The sequence below is a fragment of the Tiliqua scincoides genome, chromosome 5, assembly GCF_035046505.1.
Source record: "Tiliqua scincoides isolate rTilSci1 chromosome 5, rTilSci1.hap2, whole genome shotgun sequence".
In the NCBI taxonomy this organism is placed as follows: Eukaryota; Metazoa; Chordata; class Lepidosauria; order Squamata; family Scincidae; genus Tiliqua; species Tiliqua scincoides.
Window position 1 is genome coordinate 32,227,094 of NC_089825.1, and position 16,662 is coordinate 32,243,755.

The following is a 16,662-nucleotide window of genomic DNA, read 5'->3' on the forward strand; positions in this document are numbered from 1 at the left end:
CAATTGAAAATTTAGAATACTGTATATCAAGAATTATACAGAAATCAAAGAATATTAAACGGAGAGCAAGTGAGAATCATAATATGAACAAGCCACAGTTTATGACCAAAGTTGTTCATTATAAGTCTCCAGGCCACATCATAAGATATATGCAACTGTGAAATCAATGGACATTTTTTTGCTGGAAATGCTGCTTTCAGAGGGAGCACTTTGGATTGATTAAGCAGCAAGGGAGCAGAGACTGCTTAAATCTTTCCCCATTTCAAATTACTGGCCCAATATGCAAAGCTCTTCTACTGAGCTACAGCCCTTCCAGCATTATGTATTTGATATCCTATTTTCAATTTCTCACCTATTGTGCTGCAAACATGTGTTTATCAAGACTGCATCTCATTTAGCTTATCCAGCTATGCATGCAATTTGCAATTGGAATCCCCGAATTCAAACTGCAACTACAGTTTTTCCACTAACTAAACATTCAAACACACAAACAAAAAATCCATTAATGAACTTTACAGCTAATGAGAAAGCTTAAGAAAGTCCGTGATCATCTATCAGGTGACAAATGTTGCAGAATAAGAACAATGAGCCCATTTCACAAAAATCAAGTCAGTTAAACTCACAACAATTTATCAAATTACTTACCACCTGGAAGGAGTGGGGGCTTATTCTTTACCAAAGGACTACTATGAAGGCCTTTGTTGCCAAAAGATGTAAAGAGATGTTCGCAAAACTCTTCAGGTAGGTCTGCCTCCAAGAAAGTCTTCATAAATAATTTGAAACCTTCTAAATCAATAGTCTGGAGAAGAAGAGAAATAGCTTCATATAAGCTACGTCTGGGCATTACAGCGTTCACTTAAATATTTTAAATGTTGCTGTAGGTAGCAACAGAAACATAGGATAAATGAGTGTTAGAGGTATAATGTGCATAATCACTATTTTTCCATGGATGTTCAAATTAAATTCTTACAGCCCAATCCTAAATAACTTTCCAGCACTGGTGCAGATGTGCCAACATGGAGAACTCTGCATTCTCGATGGGTGGGGCAGTCATGGAGGTATAGGTTGAGACTAATTATTCACATGGGTTCCCTTCCAAGCACTCATGTGGAAAAAAAAAACGCACTATAGCAAATCAATTTTAAAAACAGTTTCTTTGCTCCAGTGATTGCTGACCTTTTGACTCTAAGATAAGAGTCATTAAGAAGACAATCCATCAGCACTTCACTCAGCCCCTCCCTTCACCAATGCAAAATGATCCCTTTCTTTCACATGCTGGGGGAAGGGAGGGGTCCGCAGGAGAGAGAAGGATTGATGGATTGTTAGCCTGCTTCCCTCTCTCTCTCTCTCTCTCTCTCTCTCTCTCTCTCTCTCATTAAGGAGGCTGTTAAAGGACTGTTCAGTTTTTAAAACTGATTTTAAAGGGATGCAGTTTCCCCCTTCTCCAGGGATCAGCACATTCCTTCTCATTTGCAGGGGCCATTCCTGTTAAGTCAAATCCGTGTATAAAAAAATCCGTGTATAAATAGGCTGGACCTGTAATTGTAATACGCTGCATGAAGGCTGCATTGGCACTGGAAAGTTGATTAGGATTGGGTTGTTAATTTCCATTTATATTTAAATGTCTGCACCAACATTTTCACAATCATAGTTAGTGGCAATCTTCAGTTTGCAGGCAGGATCAGGTTTACACACTGTACTATGAGCATGGCCAACTATTAATAACAATATGCACATTCTACTGTTGAACAAAAAAAGTTTGCAAAGCAGTTAACATAAAATATATAAATAAAATGGTTCCTTGTCTTTATAAAAGCTCTCAAATTTAAAAGGTGCAAAAGATACACTCGGAAACAGTAACTGGAAAAGATGGGATAAATATGGCAGTCGATCTCCTCCCTGCTAAATGCTAGAGTACCACTCAAGCAGCCCAATCCTAACCTGCGCTTAAGTTGCCAAGGTCCAGTCTGCCCTTTCACATCACCGCAAAGGACTTGTGCCCAGAAAGGATTATACTGTAACTCATTGTGTGGCCATGGCATGTCACTTTCAACTCAGTCTACCACAATGGATTGTTAACATCAAAACACTTTTGCCTGCTGAAAATTCTTTAGAAAGGATAAATGTTGACAGAAGCTCCAGAGGCCATAATCTTGCATCCAATAAGTGTAGGCTGTTTTGATTGGTTGGTCTGTGGAATTCCTTGCCACAGGATGTGGTGATGGCACAGGTCAAGACACATTTAAAAGGGGATTGGACAAATTTCTGGAGGAAAAATCCATTATGGATTACAAGCCATGATGTGTATGGGCAACCTCCTGATTTTAGAAATGGGTTGTGTCAGAATGCCAGATGCAAGGAAGGGCATCAGGATGCAGGTCTCTTGCTGTCTTGTGTGCTCCCTGGGGCATTTGGTGGGCCACTGTGAGATACAGGAAGCTGGACTAAATGGGCCTATGGCCTGATCCAGCAGGGCTGTTCTTATGATTCACAGCAAGCAAGATGAAATAAATGCAATCAAATTGTTCTTGTATGATCAATTATGATAATGAGCCTCTAAAACAGATATGTTTTAGATATGCTATAGATATATACCAACACAAATGAAAGTGTTTGGGCTCTAACACGTCATTCTGGACATGCAATTTACAACAAACCAACCGGGCTAACTCTTGATTCACCCTAAATAGACTCTTGATGACACTGAAATGTTTATAAAAACAGTATTTGTCTATTACTCTAACCTTAGCCTTAGTCATCTGAATGATGTTAGATAGAAAAAAGATGTTTCTTCTACTGCTTTTAAGTTTAAAACTGCAAGTTCCACAAATCTAGTCACAAACAACTTCTCATTTTATAAAGATAAAGCAAGTAACACACAACACTGAAAAATAAAACTGGCCGACTCTGCATTTTAATATTGTGGAAGAAATATCCTCAGAGCACTTTAAATAGGAGAGGTGTGCTTATTCATTTTTATAGCTACTGGTCAAGGATATTCATCCACTTTATTATGGCAGTATGTCAAACACTTAAAAATTATTAGTCTACACTGAATACATACTCTCTTTTTGTTTTTCTACTACACGGTAAAATTAAAATTAGATCAACTATTGTATACACAAACAGCAGCAATAATGAGATAGGTCTACTCTGCCTAGTTTGAAGGAAAAGGAAATAAGATGCCTTTGCTCTATTTAGCTTGACTGAAGGAAAACCATTATAACCATAAATTTAATAAACGAAGTGTGTGATTAATATACATTTTAAAATGGTAATGACTATCATTTGCAATGAAAATGATGCTTTATACATCTAGCATGATTTCTGACAACAGTAAGAAGCATATGGATAAGAACATAAGAACAGCCCCACTGGATCAGGCCATAGGCCCATCTAGTCCAGCTTCCTGTATCTCACAGCGGCCCACCAAATGCCCCAGGGAGCACACCAGATAACAAGAGACCTCATCCTGGTGCCCTCCCCTACATCTGGCATTCTGACTTAACCCATTCCTAAAATCAGGAGGTTGCGCATACACATCATGGCTTGTACCCCATAATAGATTTTTCCTCCAGAAACTCGTCCAATTCCCTTTTAAAGGCATCTAGGCTAGATGCCAGCACCACATCCTGTGGCAAGGAGTTCCACAGACCAACCACACACTGAGTAAAGAAATATTTTCTTTTGTCTGTCCTAACCCGCCCAACACTCAATTTTAGTGGATGTCCCCTGGTTCTGGTATTATGTGAGAGTGTAAAGAGCATCTCCCTATCCACTCTGTCCATCCCCTGCATAATTTTGTATGTCTCAATCATGTCCCCCCTCAAGCGTCTCTTTTCTAGGCTGAAGAGGCCCAAACGCCGTAGCCTTTCCTCATAAGGAAGGTGCCCCAGCCCTGTAATCATCTTAGTCGCTCTCTTTTGCACCTTTTCCATTTCCACTATGTCTTTTTTGAGATGCAGCGACCAGAACTGGACACAATACTCCAGGTGTGGCCTTACCATCGATTTGTACAACGGCATTATAATACTAGCCGTTTTGTTCTCAATACCCTTCCTAATGATCCCAAGCATAGAATTGGCCTTCTTCACTGCCGCCGCACATTGGGTCGACACTTTCATTGACCTGTCCACCACCACCCCAAGATCTCTCTCCTGATCTGTCACAGACAGCTCAGAACCCATCAGCCTATATCTAAAGTTTTGATTTTTTGCCCCAATGTGCATGACTTTACACTTACTGACATTGAAGCGCATCTGCCATTTTGCTGCCCATTCTGCCAGTCTGGAGAGATCCTTCTGGAGCTCCTCACAATCACTTCTGGTCTTTACCACTCAGAAAAGTTTGGTGTCATCTGCAAACTTAGCCACTTCACTGCTCAACCCTGTCTCCAGGTCATTTATGAAGAGGTTGAAAAGCACTGGTCCCAGGACAGATCCTTGGGGCACACCACTTTTCACCTCTCTCCATTGTGAAAATTGCCCATTGACACCCACTCTCTGCTTCCTGGCCTCCAACCAGTTCTCAATCCACGAGAGGACCTGTCCTCTAATTCCCTGACTGTGGAGTTTTTTCAGTAGCCTTTGGTGAGGGACCATGTCAAACGCCTTCTGAAAGTCCAGATATATAATGTCCACGGGTTCTCCCGTATCCACATGCCTGTTGACCTTTTCAAAGAATTCTATAAGATTTGTGAGGCAAGACTTACCCTTACAGAAGCCATGCTGACTCTCCCTCAGCAAGGCCTGTTCGTCTATGTGTTTTGAGATCCTATCTTTGATGAGGCATTCCACCATCTTACCCGGTATGGATGTTAGGCTGACCGGCCTATAGTTTCCCGGGTCCCCCTTCTTTCCCTTTTTAAAAATAGGCGTGACATTTGCTATCCTCCAATCTTCTGGCACCGTGGCCGTTTTGAGGGACAAGTTGCATACCTTAGTCAAGAGATCTGCAACTTCATTCTTCAATTCCTTAATAACCCTTGGGTGGATGCCATCAGGGCCCGGTGACTTATTGATCTTTAATTTATCAATGAGGTCTGAAACATCTTCTCTTTTAACCTCTATCTGACTTAACTCCTCGGTTAGGAGGGGCCGTTCGGGCAGCGGTATCTGCCCGAGGTCTTCTGCCGTGAAGACAGATGCAAAGAACTCATTTAATTTCTCTGCCATCCCTAAGTCTCCTTTTATCTCCCCTTTCCCTCCCTCACCATCCAGAGGGCCACCCGCTTCTCTGGCGGGTTTCCTGCTTCTAACATATTTGAAGAAGCTTTTATTATTCCCCTTAATGTTGCTGGCCATGCGTTCCTCATAGTCTCGCTTGGCCTCCCATATCACCTTCTTACATTTCTTTTGCCACAGTTTATGTTCCTTTTTATTCTCCTCATTAGGGCAAGACTTCCATTTACGGAAGGAAGCTTCCTTGCCCTTCACAGCCTCTCTAACTTGGCTGGTTAGCCATGCGGGCACCCTCCTGGATTTAGTGGAACCCTTCTTTCTTTGCGGTATACACCTCTGCTGGGCCTCTATTACTGTTGTTTTAAGCAGCCTCCATGCACTCTGCAGAGATTGGACTCTTTTTACCCTCCCTTTCAACCTCCTTCTAACCAGCCTCCTCATTTGAGGGAAGTCCGCCTGTCGGAAGTCAAGAGTTTTTGTTAGAGATTTGCCTGGTATTCTTCCCCCAACGTGCACGTCAAAACGGATTGCAGCATGATCACTGTTCCCCAATGGCTCAGTAACGTTTACATCTCTAACCAGGTCCTGCGTACCGCACAAAATTAAATCCAGAGTCACCTGTCCTCTGGTGGGCTCCGTGACTAGCTGATCTAAGCCACAGTCATTTAGCACGTCAAGAAATGCAGTTTCCTTATCGTGACCAGAACACAAATTGACCCAGTCAATATGAGGATAATTGAAGTCCCCCATGATTACAACCCTGTCCTTCCTTGTCACCTCCCTGATCTGTTTCCTCATTTCAAGGTCCCCATCAGATTTCTGGTCTGGAGGACGATAGCACGCCCCCAGTATTACATCGCTGCACAAGCCTGGTAATTTAACCCACAGAGATTCTACGGTGGAGTCGGACCCACCTTCAATCTCTACTTTGCTGGATTCTATCCCTTCCTTAACATAAAGGGCCACCCCACCTCCAACACGCCCCTGCCTGTCCCTCCTGTAGAGTTTATAGCCCGGGATTGCGCTATCCCACTGATTCTCCGCATTCCACCAGGTTTCCGTTATGCCCACTATGTCAATATTTTCCCTTGTCACCAGACATTCCAGTTCTCCCACCTTTGCTCATAGACTTCGGGCATTTGCATAAAAGCATTTATACACGGAATGCCCCAGGATGGGCTGTTTATTCGCTCCTTTGTCCCCGCATCCTCTCATTGTGCCAAACCGTCTATCACATCCCATCACCCTACCTTTCCCAATTTCTTCTCCTACCCTGCCTTTGTCTTGTTATTCTCTAACCTCCCCATCCTCATCCCATAGGGATGAGGAGTCCCGAACCGGATGCCCCTCGGCTCCTGTCGGCCTTCCCCCAGGGATCAGTTTAAAAGCTGCTCTGCCACCTTTTTAATGTTATGCGCCAGCAGTCTGGTTCCATTCTGGTTCAAATGGAGCCCGTCCCTCTTGTACAGGCCCCGCTTGTCCCAAAACGTTCCCCAGTGCCTAACGAATCTAAACCCCTCCTCCCTACACCACCGTCTCATCCACGCATTGAGACCCCTGATCTCCGCCTGCCTAGCTGGCCCTGCGCGTGGAACAGGTAGCACTTCAGAGAACGCTACCTTTGAGGTCCTGGCTTTCAGCTTCCTGCCTAAAAGCCTAAATTTGGCCTCCAGGACCTCCCAGCTACACTTGCCCACGTCGTTGGTGCCAACATGCACCACAGCCGCTACCTCTCCCCCAGCACTGTCTACCAGCCTGTCTAGACGAGAAGTGATGTCCGCAACCTTCGCACCAGACAGGCAAGTCACCATGCGGTCCTCACATCCGTCGCAAACCCCCCTCTCTATGTTTCTAATAATCGAATCCCCCACTACAAGAAGCCCCCGACCCCCCTCCCGCCGAGGAGTATCCCGAGTGCGCTCGGATACGGGCCCATCCCCTGGAGAAGGGATCCCCCCTAGGGGATTGTTTCCCTCCTCTCCAGGATGACGTCCTCCAGTCCCGAGACTTCCCACCCGGGCAGCCGAGGAGCTGCACGCTTGAGGTTGGGACGAAGCCTGATCATCCCCAGAAGTCTCCCCACGGTCCTCCTCTGGCTGCCTGCGCTTCTCCAGGTTGGCCACCAAGGCTTCAAGGGAGCGGACGCGTTCCCTGAGAGCCTGGAGCTCCTTGCACCGAGGACACACCCATGACTTATGCCCATGACTTATGGATAAGAATTATATGCATACAATTATATTCAAAATGTACACATTGCTTTGTCATAGTGACCAATTAATCCTACAAAACATACGCTTGTTTATCTATATCTCTCAAGTGTTTAGATTACTATCAGACTGGAAGCAAAGGATTAACCAGAAGTGAGGTAGTGGTTTCTACATATTTTGGGGACTCCCTAGGCACACAGACATTAACGAACAAAAAATCCTGCACATTAAGAAGGGGGGAATCCGAAAAGTGTGGATTGAAAAGGACTGGGTATGCCCCAGGAACCAAGGAATGGTGGAAGATGTCAACTGGTTAAGACAACAGCTGAACAAGATGCAGGGGGGAGGCAGGAGAAGAGAGAGCTAGGCCTTTAACAATTTGTAGTATTCTGGAAGCTAGCACCACTAAGAAAAGTTCAACATTCTGCCCCGGATCCCACTTGTTCCATTTAACATTGACTGATTCAAAAGCAAAACCAAGTCATCTACACGTACAAACAAAACAGACTCGCATATCTAGGAGAACCCAGGAGGTGCGAAAAACTACCTCTTTTTAAAATCAGGATTGCTTTAAAAAAATGACATCCCCAAAAGAGGAGCAGTGCACGATCCTTTACGGTGGCATGAAAGCTGGACTACTGTCATGCACTGCTGAGCCCCTGCCTGACTCTGCCCCAAATGGCGAGAGGCATGGCATTGACTCCAGGAAGCTCTGCAAGCACTGGTACATTAGTGGCAGGGGTGGGCTGTGGGGGGTTAAGGGGTGTATTGCATGAAGAACTGGAGGTGTGTTAGGGAGTAAGGGATGGACTGAGCCACAGAGGATCTTAAACCCATTTTTCTGCCCACCCAACCCCACTGGTTCTTCTTGGACTTCCACCAGCAAAACAGCTGGCATAGGTCCGAGGAGATCCATAAGTATTCAGGAAGCCTACCAGGGGGTGAGTAAAAAAAAAAATATTCACTTACATCCTGCAGGCTGTCTAGATATTTTGTGTGTGTGTGTGTGTGTTGCTTAGGTCTCTACTCTCTGTATGGTATCTGTTCAGAGACCTCATTTACCAAATATTTATGCCAAATAAAGGTTGAACAAATGAACAAACTATAACATGGCAGGGGATACAATTCAGCAGTAATAACCCACCCTAATAAGGGCCCAATCCTGAAGCCAGTGGCATTCAGGGCTCCAGTGGTGCCAAAATGGTGACCACCTGATCCTGTGGGTGTTGTGGCTACCGCCAGGGTCTCCTTGGGGAAAGGAGCATTTGCTCCCTTCACTAGGGCAGACAGAAGCCAGTGGCAATGGGTTTCATCGGCTCTGCATCCATGTTTTAATGGGCGCAGAGTCGAGGAGGCCCATGTTGGGCTGTCCAGCTTGGGGGGGGGGGGCAAGGATGCGGCAGGAGACACTGCTGCCATCTTCACCCAGTTCACAGGCCCGATCCTCCCCTCCCCAAGTTCCACCACTGAAAAGCTAGGTAGGACTGGGCCCAAAGTAACTTAAAACTATCAACAAATTAATTTAAGCATGCTGAAATAGCTATAAACATATATTTGTCACATATGCCTACATACTTCCTAGCACTGTTTATGAAACAATGCAATTTCAGAAATGAAAAAAAAAAATTTGCAAGGAAAAATATAGCAGAAAAAAATGTTCTGCCTCTGAATTGAAGCATTATGTGTGTGATTAACAAAAGAGGTACAACTTCTCATATCACAGAAAATCACAGTTCATTATAATGAAGCCTATTCATTGCTACCTTACTAGCTACACATTTGGCAAAGATATGAAAGCGAGAGATCTATTTAGTATACTAATGAAATATTCCATATTTGTTCTACACAGTTGGCATCCTTCAGTCTCAGAAGACTATGGTATCGCGCTCTGAATGGTGGTTCTGGAACAGAGTGTCCTCTCCAGTGCGCGAAGCCTGGGTAAAGTAGGTATGGAGGATAGACTGTTACCCATGCAGCAAATCCCCCCTCTCCACATCGCTGAAATGTTATTTTGGTTGGCAACCTTCAGTCTTGAAAGACTATGGTATAAGCCTACAGCACCCGGTATTCCCAGGTGGTCTCCCATCCAAGTACTAACCAGGCCTGACCCTGCTTAGATTCCGAGATCGGATGAGATCAGGCATGTGCAGGGTAACAGTCGCTGAAATGGTCCAATGGAAAGGCAGAGGCCAATACGGTTGGTTCCAGCGGTGTCGCAGGAGTTGCCAGAACGTGACTGTGTTCAGTCATGAACTGCCTCAGGGACTCCGGCTCCGGATTCTGCCTCGAGGTTGACTCCTGAAGCCTTTTCCATAACTGGATGTAGCCACAAAGCAGTGGAGGTTTGAGATCAGAGTTTTCCTTCTCTCAGATGAGCTGCCTTCCCAGGCTAATGAGTCCCATCTACCCGGTGGCTGTTTAGTCGCCTCTTACGACAAGTACAGCCAAACTGAGGGCCTATTCTTAGCCCCCAGCCCCCAGGGGTTATATTTGTTCTAATTAAATGATTTTACAAAGGATGTGTTACCATAAGAACAACAATAGAATTTTCAATGAAAAAACAGATTGCACTAAAACATGAAATGCCTCCATGGAGTTCCATCAAAATCAGTAGCATCATTCAGATATGCTATCAACAAAAGCACCGTAAAAATGCTTACTTGTTTAAGAATATCTTGCTTCTGGAGCGCATGCAAAGAAAGAAAAAAATATTAATACTGTTGACCCATTCTCAATCTCTGCTTTTAGAAAAGTTATTTTTTAAACATATTTTTCAACTACTGACACTAGACTTTCAGCTGAGCAGATGGATTCGATGCAATAAAACCATTTCCTTGTGTCTTGTAAGTGCAGGTGCTAAAGAAATTGTTGTAATACAAATTAACAAAGTGATACAAACTTTTGACGGTTTTCCTGCTATTTCAGAAGAAACAAATAATTTGAAATCAGTTGTTCAACTTCTAATTGAAACCAGTGAGAGATGCCATCTCAGTTAAAACAGGTCAGCTCATCTCAAATGTGTCAGCATGCCAGGCCTGAGTTGGTCCCATGCTTGCGTGTGTTAATGGTCTGATTCAGATCACATACTGCATGAACAACTTCCTCTTGCACCTGCATCACATTTAAATCAAGCTTGACTGAATTAAAATAGAGTGATACAGGATATTTGGGTTGAGCAGGTAATTAGTTCTCCTCAATTACAGGTTGAGCCTATTTATCCAAAGATTTTATATCTGCTCAACAAAGGTACCCTAGACTTGGCACAACCTTAACCCTCCAAGGGTGACTTGAGTTGTGCTCCAGTTGCCTCTAGAAGGCTTTCTAAAGCCCGCAGAAGCTGTGTGCGGGCCTCAGGATGCCTTAAAAGGCATAAAAATGTCACAGTTTCCCTCACAAACCAGAAGCGACATTTACTTTCGGTCTGAAACAGCCATTCTGAAGCCCGCAGAGGCCACAAGCGGATGTTCATGGCCGCTGTGAGCTTCAAAAAGCCCTCTAGAGGCAGACACTGCACAGCTCAGCAGATTTCATTATCCATGGTTTTTTATATCCATGGGGGGGGGGTCCAAGAATGGATCCCTTAGGGATACTGAGTCGCCACCTGTATTCTCACTTTGCACAGGAGCATGTTTGTTTATAACATAAGGCTCTAAGAGGGATTAAGTACCATTCCAGCAATAACTGCGATTATTTTTATTCCCATATGAAGAAAGGAATGAAAAGACTGCAGTGCAGTTCAAAGTGGAGACTGATACTGGTGCAGGTCCAAAGGACATCGACTAGAATGGTGAGGGAGCTGGAGACCATGCCCTACAACAGGGGTGTCCAAAGTTTTTGGCAGGGGGGCCACATCATCTCTCTGACACTGTGTCAGGGGCCAGGAAAAAAAAAAAGAATTAATTTACATTTCAAATTTAAATAAAATTACATAAAGGAATATATTAGAGATGGAACTTACATGAATGAATGAAGGTCTTGCGGTAGGTCAAGGCCTATAAAAGGTCTTGCATAAAGCAAGGCCAGCCTCTCCTTCACTGCCACTGCTGCATCACAGAAGTGAAACAGCAAGCAGTGGAGGGAGCCCTTGTCCCATGGCTCATACGAGAGGTCAAACAGCCACCTTCACGCTGAAAGCAGTTGCATCGGGCCAGTGCGGGCTCCAACAAATCTCCATAGGGCCAGAAACTCATTGGAGACTGGGGGCTCCCTGAGGGCCGCCTTGGGAGTCCTCGAGGGCCGCAAGTGGCCCCAGGGCCAGGCTTTGGGCATCCCTGCCCTACAAGAACAGGCTGTAGGAGCTGAGCATATTTAGTTTGGAGAAAGGACAGTTAGGAGGTGATATGATATGTTTATATCTATAAATACCAGAGGTAGAACATTGAGTGAATTTGTATGCAAAGAGTAGCTTCAGGATCAAAGGGTTTATATTACAAGGGAAATGTTGGGTAAGCATTAGGAAACACTTTCCAGTGATATGAGCTGTTTGGCAGTAGAACAGTCTGCCTTAGAAGGTGGCAGATTCTCCAATCTCGGAGGAATTTAAGCAGAGATGTGATGCCCATTTATTTGGGACATTATAATTGTGGACAGCCTGTACTGGCAGGAGGTTGATGATTTTGCAGGTCCCTTCCAAATCTATGATTCTATGACTAAGGCTCAAAATCCTATGCACATTTACCTGGGAGTAAGAACAACTGAACAGGATGGTACCTACTTCTGAACATGCATAGGATTGTGCTTTATTATGTAGGTGACTGCAGTCAGGGTAGTCTGAATATGTGGAGAAGAGAGAAAGATAGTGGTGGCAGGTGCCTAACGCCATGCTTAAATTGTGTCTTTCACTCACAGCCTATGCACATACTAGGTTGCACGCACATAAGCTCTCTCTACAAGATCAAAAGTCCTGCCAAACAAAGGTCCAAATAAGGCACACAGAGTCTATGGACAAGCCATGATCTGCATATGGAGGTTGAGAATGGGTCCTGCTACTTCCCTTCCACACATTCAATGCACACAAATTGACTTAGCAGGGAAAAAATTTTTTTGAAGTGATTTACAATTCAATACAATGAAAACACAATTAAAATGATCCAACTAAATACCAATTATCAACAACAAAATTCAGCAAAATCAGCAATGAAAAACAGCAACAGTCATGAGCACAGGACATTTTAATGTGCTCAAATCCAACTTTATATCTACTGGAACACAAGATATTAGAAGGGGAAAAAGACAGTGGAAAAAATAATCCACATAATGCAGAATGAAAATTGCCAGCAGTGAATGGAAAACAATTCAATTTAGATAAAGAAGAAAATGTTACCCCCTCAGGATTGTACTTTGCTAGCACACCACTACCATGGAATTCTTCCAAAACATCCCTAATTTTCTTTGTGGAATCTGCAAAAACAAAAGACAGAGGCCATCTATTAATTCGGTTTGAACAAATCAAGGAACACTCCCATTCACTTACAAGGGTTCCCCAAAAAGGTGAACAATAGTTTTTTCAAACAATAGTTTAAAAAAATAATAATAATCTCCCTACCCTAGGAACAGAAGAAAAGCCAGCAAAATACCAGAACATACATCAATGAACTAGTGAATTCATTCAAATCCCTCTTACATATACATGCAAAAGATGCATGTGTATGTCCAGTGTGCACCAACAGCTTAGTATGAAACATTCCTCAGTTTATACAGGTGAACCTTTTCTAAGTCTAGGGGGGAAAAAACAGTTTTTCCTAACAAAATGCAAAGATCTGAACTGACAGTCATTACTCATTCTGGATTGAGAGATGGGGTACAAAGGCCCTATGACCAAAAGAACCTGAGAACAAAAAATTAGAAAAGGAACATAGTATTGGAGCTTTGCAGAAATATGACTGAAAGGAGAAAGAAATTAAGCCCAGAAAACAAGATGAGTTTAAAATGAAGTGCAAGTTTAAAAGTTACGTACATATACATGCCATTTAATGTTGAAATAGTTAAATAAGATCCGTAAAGCCCATAGTGATTGGTGTTGAAAATGTGGACTTTGTGTTTGGTGAGACCACTCTACTATCATGTCCTCAGAAACTGATATTTGAGTGGCATATGTTATTTCTGGACATTTGCTGATAACCTTGTAGACCTGATTTATTTGATTTTCATTCCACCTTTTTCCCCAAAGGGCACCTAAAGCAGCTTGCTAGGTTAAAGATATGCCCTTGTGCTTTTCCCCAGACAACGGAAATCACACACAGTTCCAGATTAGAAAGATCAGCCATATAAAGTTTCGCAAGAGGCTGAGATAGGGAAAAATGGAATACAGAAGATTAACTTGGGAGAGGAAATTCAGAGAAGATCAAGATGAATTTGGTAATAACTTAGAAAAGTTTATAATACTCGAATACAAAATGTGGCTGTCGGCAAAAAAGGGCTCACATCTATAACATACTCTATGTCTGTTTATTGAAGCAGATGTGTATTATGTTCTTTTATGAAACTTACAGCCCATCTTACACGCAGCCTATGGCAGCAGATCTTGCAATCCATTGCCCTAAGATCTGTTATAGTAGCACAAAAGGCATGTCACCACCATGAGCTCAGGAGCTGAGGAAGCAACGAGCCTTAGGCTCCATGTTCCAAATACTAGTATCGAGGATGAACTCTGGAACAGGCATGGGGGCCACTGGGATAGGCAGGGTTTGAAACAGGGCTGGGACCGGGCCAGGCAGGGGGCAGGAGTTCAGTTCAGGAGTAGGAGTGAGAGGATCTCAGCAAACACACTGAATGCAGTTCGCACTCTGGCAGAGTGGCTGCATCACATACGACAGTCGGTGTTGGAACAAGGTCATTAAATAAACATGGGGTGGAGAAAGAAAACAAGGTTTAGAAAAGGTAATGAAGCCCTCGACTCTCAACACCACCCAACATTATAATCAGCAACTCAGAGCATCCTGCTATCATATTGAAGGATCCTATGAAACAAGCTTTTGCTTTTAACTTCCTGCAACTTCTTAAGATGACCCAGTCTCATGCTTCAATAACAACAGATTGACAGCATTTGAGAGTTTAAAAAAAATTTCAATTGTTATATTTGTAATAATGAAAACAATAATCATTGTCAGCTTATCACACATGACAAACAAACTTCAACTTCTAATTACTTTAAAGTCAGCTAACATGAAACAAGCTGTGAAAGAGAGACAAAACTGACTTTCATCTGGCCAGTTTGATTTTGAACACAATAGTGAAAAGAAAAATCCATGAACGATATGAAGGAAAAGCGTGAAAAACAGCTATGATGAGACAAGAAATCATCACATGCATCATCACATGCATCAACATGTACAAGCTTTCACCTTATTCAACATGAACAGATGTATGCAAAACCATAACTGTAGAAAGAATGTCACATGTAGCTTCTGCACAAAACATTTGTGCCAGCATACATTGTCAGATATGTATTGTATTGGCAACCTTCAGTCTCGAAAGACTATGGTATCGCGCTCTGAAAGGTGGTTCTGGCACAGCGTCTAGTGTGGCTGAAAAGGCCAATCCGGGAGTGACAATCCCTTCCACACCGGGAGCAAGTGCAGTCTGTCCCTGGTCTGTCTCCCTGGCTATGGGCCTTCCTTCTTTGCCTCTTAGCCTCAGACTGTTGGCAAAGTGTCTCTTCAAACTGGGAAAGGCCATGCTGCACAGCCTGCCTCCAAGCGGGCCGCTCAGAGGCCAGGGTTTCCCACTTGTTGAGGTCCATCCCTAAGGCCTTCAGATCCCTCTTGCAGATGTCCTTGTATCGCAGCTGTGGTCTACCTGTAGGGCGCTTTCCTTGCACGAGTTCTCCATAGAGGAGATCCTTTGGGATCCGGCCATCATCCATTCTCACGACATGACCAAGCCAACGCAGGCGTCTCTGTTTCAGCAGTGAATACATGCTAGGGATTCCAGCACGTTCCAGGACTGTGTTGTTTGGAACTTTGTCCTGCCAGGTGATGCCGAGGATGCGTCGGAGGCAGCGCATGTGGAAAGCACTCAGTTTCCTCTCCTGTTGTGGGCGAAGAGTCCATGACTCGCTGCAGTACAGAAGTGTACTCAGGACGCAAGCTCTGTAGACCTGGATCTTGGTATGTTCCGTCAGCTTCTTGTTGGACCAGACTCTCTTTGTGAGTCTGGAAAACGTGGTAGCTGCTTTACCGATGCGCCTGTTTAGCTCAGCATCGAGAGAATGAGTGTCGGAGATCGTTGAGCCAAGGTACACAAAGTCATGGACAACCTCCAGTTCATGCTCAGAGATTGTAATGCAGGGAGGTGAGTCCACATCCTGAACCATGACCTGTGTTTTCTTCAGGCTGATTGTCAGTCCAAAATCTTGGCAGGCCTTGCTAAAACGATCCATGAGCTGCTGGAGATCTTTGGCAGAGTGGGTAGTGACAGCTGCATCGTCGGCAAAGAGGAAGTCACGCAGACATTTCAGCTGGACTTTGGATTTTGCTCTCAGTCTGGAGAGGTTGAAGAGCTTTCCGTCTGATCTGGTCCGGAGATAGATGCCTTCTGTTGCAGTTCCAAAGGCCTGCTTCAGCAGGACAGCGAAGAAAATCCCAAACAGGGTTGGTGCAAGAACACAGCCCTGCTTCACTCCGCTTCGGATGTCAAAAGGGTCTGATGTGGAGCCATCGAAGACAACAGTGCCCTTCATGTCCTTGTGGAAGGATCTGATGATGCTGAGGAGCCTGGGTGGACATCCAATCTTGGGGAGAATCTTGAAGAGGCCGTCTCTGCTGACCAGGTCGAAAGCCTTTGTGAGATCTATGAAGGCTATAAAGAGTGGCTGTCGTTGTTCCCTGCATTTCTCCTGCAGTTGTCTAAGGGAGAATACCATATCAGTGGTGGACCTGTTGGCTCGGAATCCACACTGCGATTCTGGATAGACGCTCTCTGCAAGTACCTGGAGCCTCTTTAGTACAACTCGGGCAAACAGCTTTCCTACAACGCTAAGGAGAGAGATGCCGCGGTAGTTGTTGCAGTCACCCCTGTCACCTTTGTTCTTGTACAGCGTGATGATGTTTGCATCCCTCATGTCTTGAGGTACTCCACCTTCTCTCCAGCAGAGACAGAGGATTTCATGCAGCTCAGTGACGATGATCTCTTTGCAGCATTTTAGGACTTCAGCAGGGATGCTGTCTTTTCCAGGTGCCTTGCCAAAGGCAAGGGAGTCCAGGGCCACGTGAAGTTCTTCTAGGGTTGGTTCACTGTCAAGCTCTTCCAGCACAGGCAGGCACTCAATGTTGTTC

At 44.2% G+C, this 16,662-nt stretch overlaps 1 protein-coding gene and 1 pseudogene across 4 annotated transcripts in view; both read right to left on the reverse strand.

The window, feature by feature from the left end:
- The window catches only part of DGKB (diacylglycerol kinase beta), a 271,357-nt gene that overhangs the window by 246,213 nt on the left and 8,482 nt on the right, over positions 1-16,662 (reverse strand). For 2 of the 4 annotated variants that reach the window (XM_066627150.1, XM_066627148.1), the window contains exons 2-4: positions 12,711-12,787; positions 10,048-10,068; positions 646-799 (exon numbers count right to left, since the gene is read on the reverse strand). In XM_066627150.1, the coding sequence (XP_066483247.1) occupies positions 646-799; positions 10,048-10,068; positions 12,711-12,787 (252 nt within the window). The remainder of the gene's footprint in view (positions 1-645; positions 800-10,047; positions 10,069-12,710; positions 12,788-16,662) is intronic. The other 2 variants (XM_066627151.1, XM_066627149.1) reach the window with 1 other exon arrangement.
- LOC136654744 (5S ribosomal RNA) lies at positions 9,437-9,553 on the reverse strand (annotated as a pseudogene).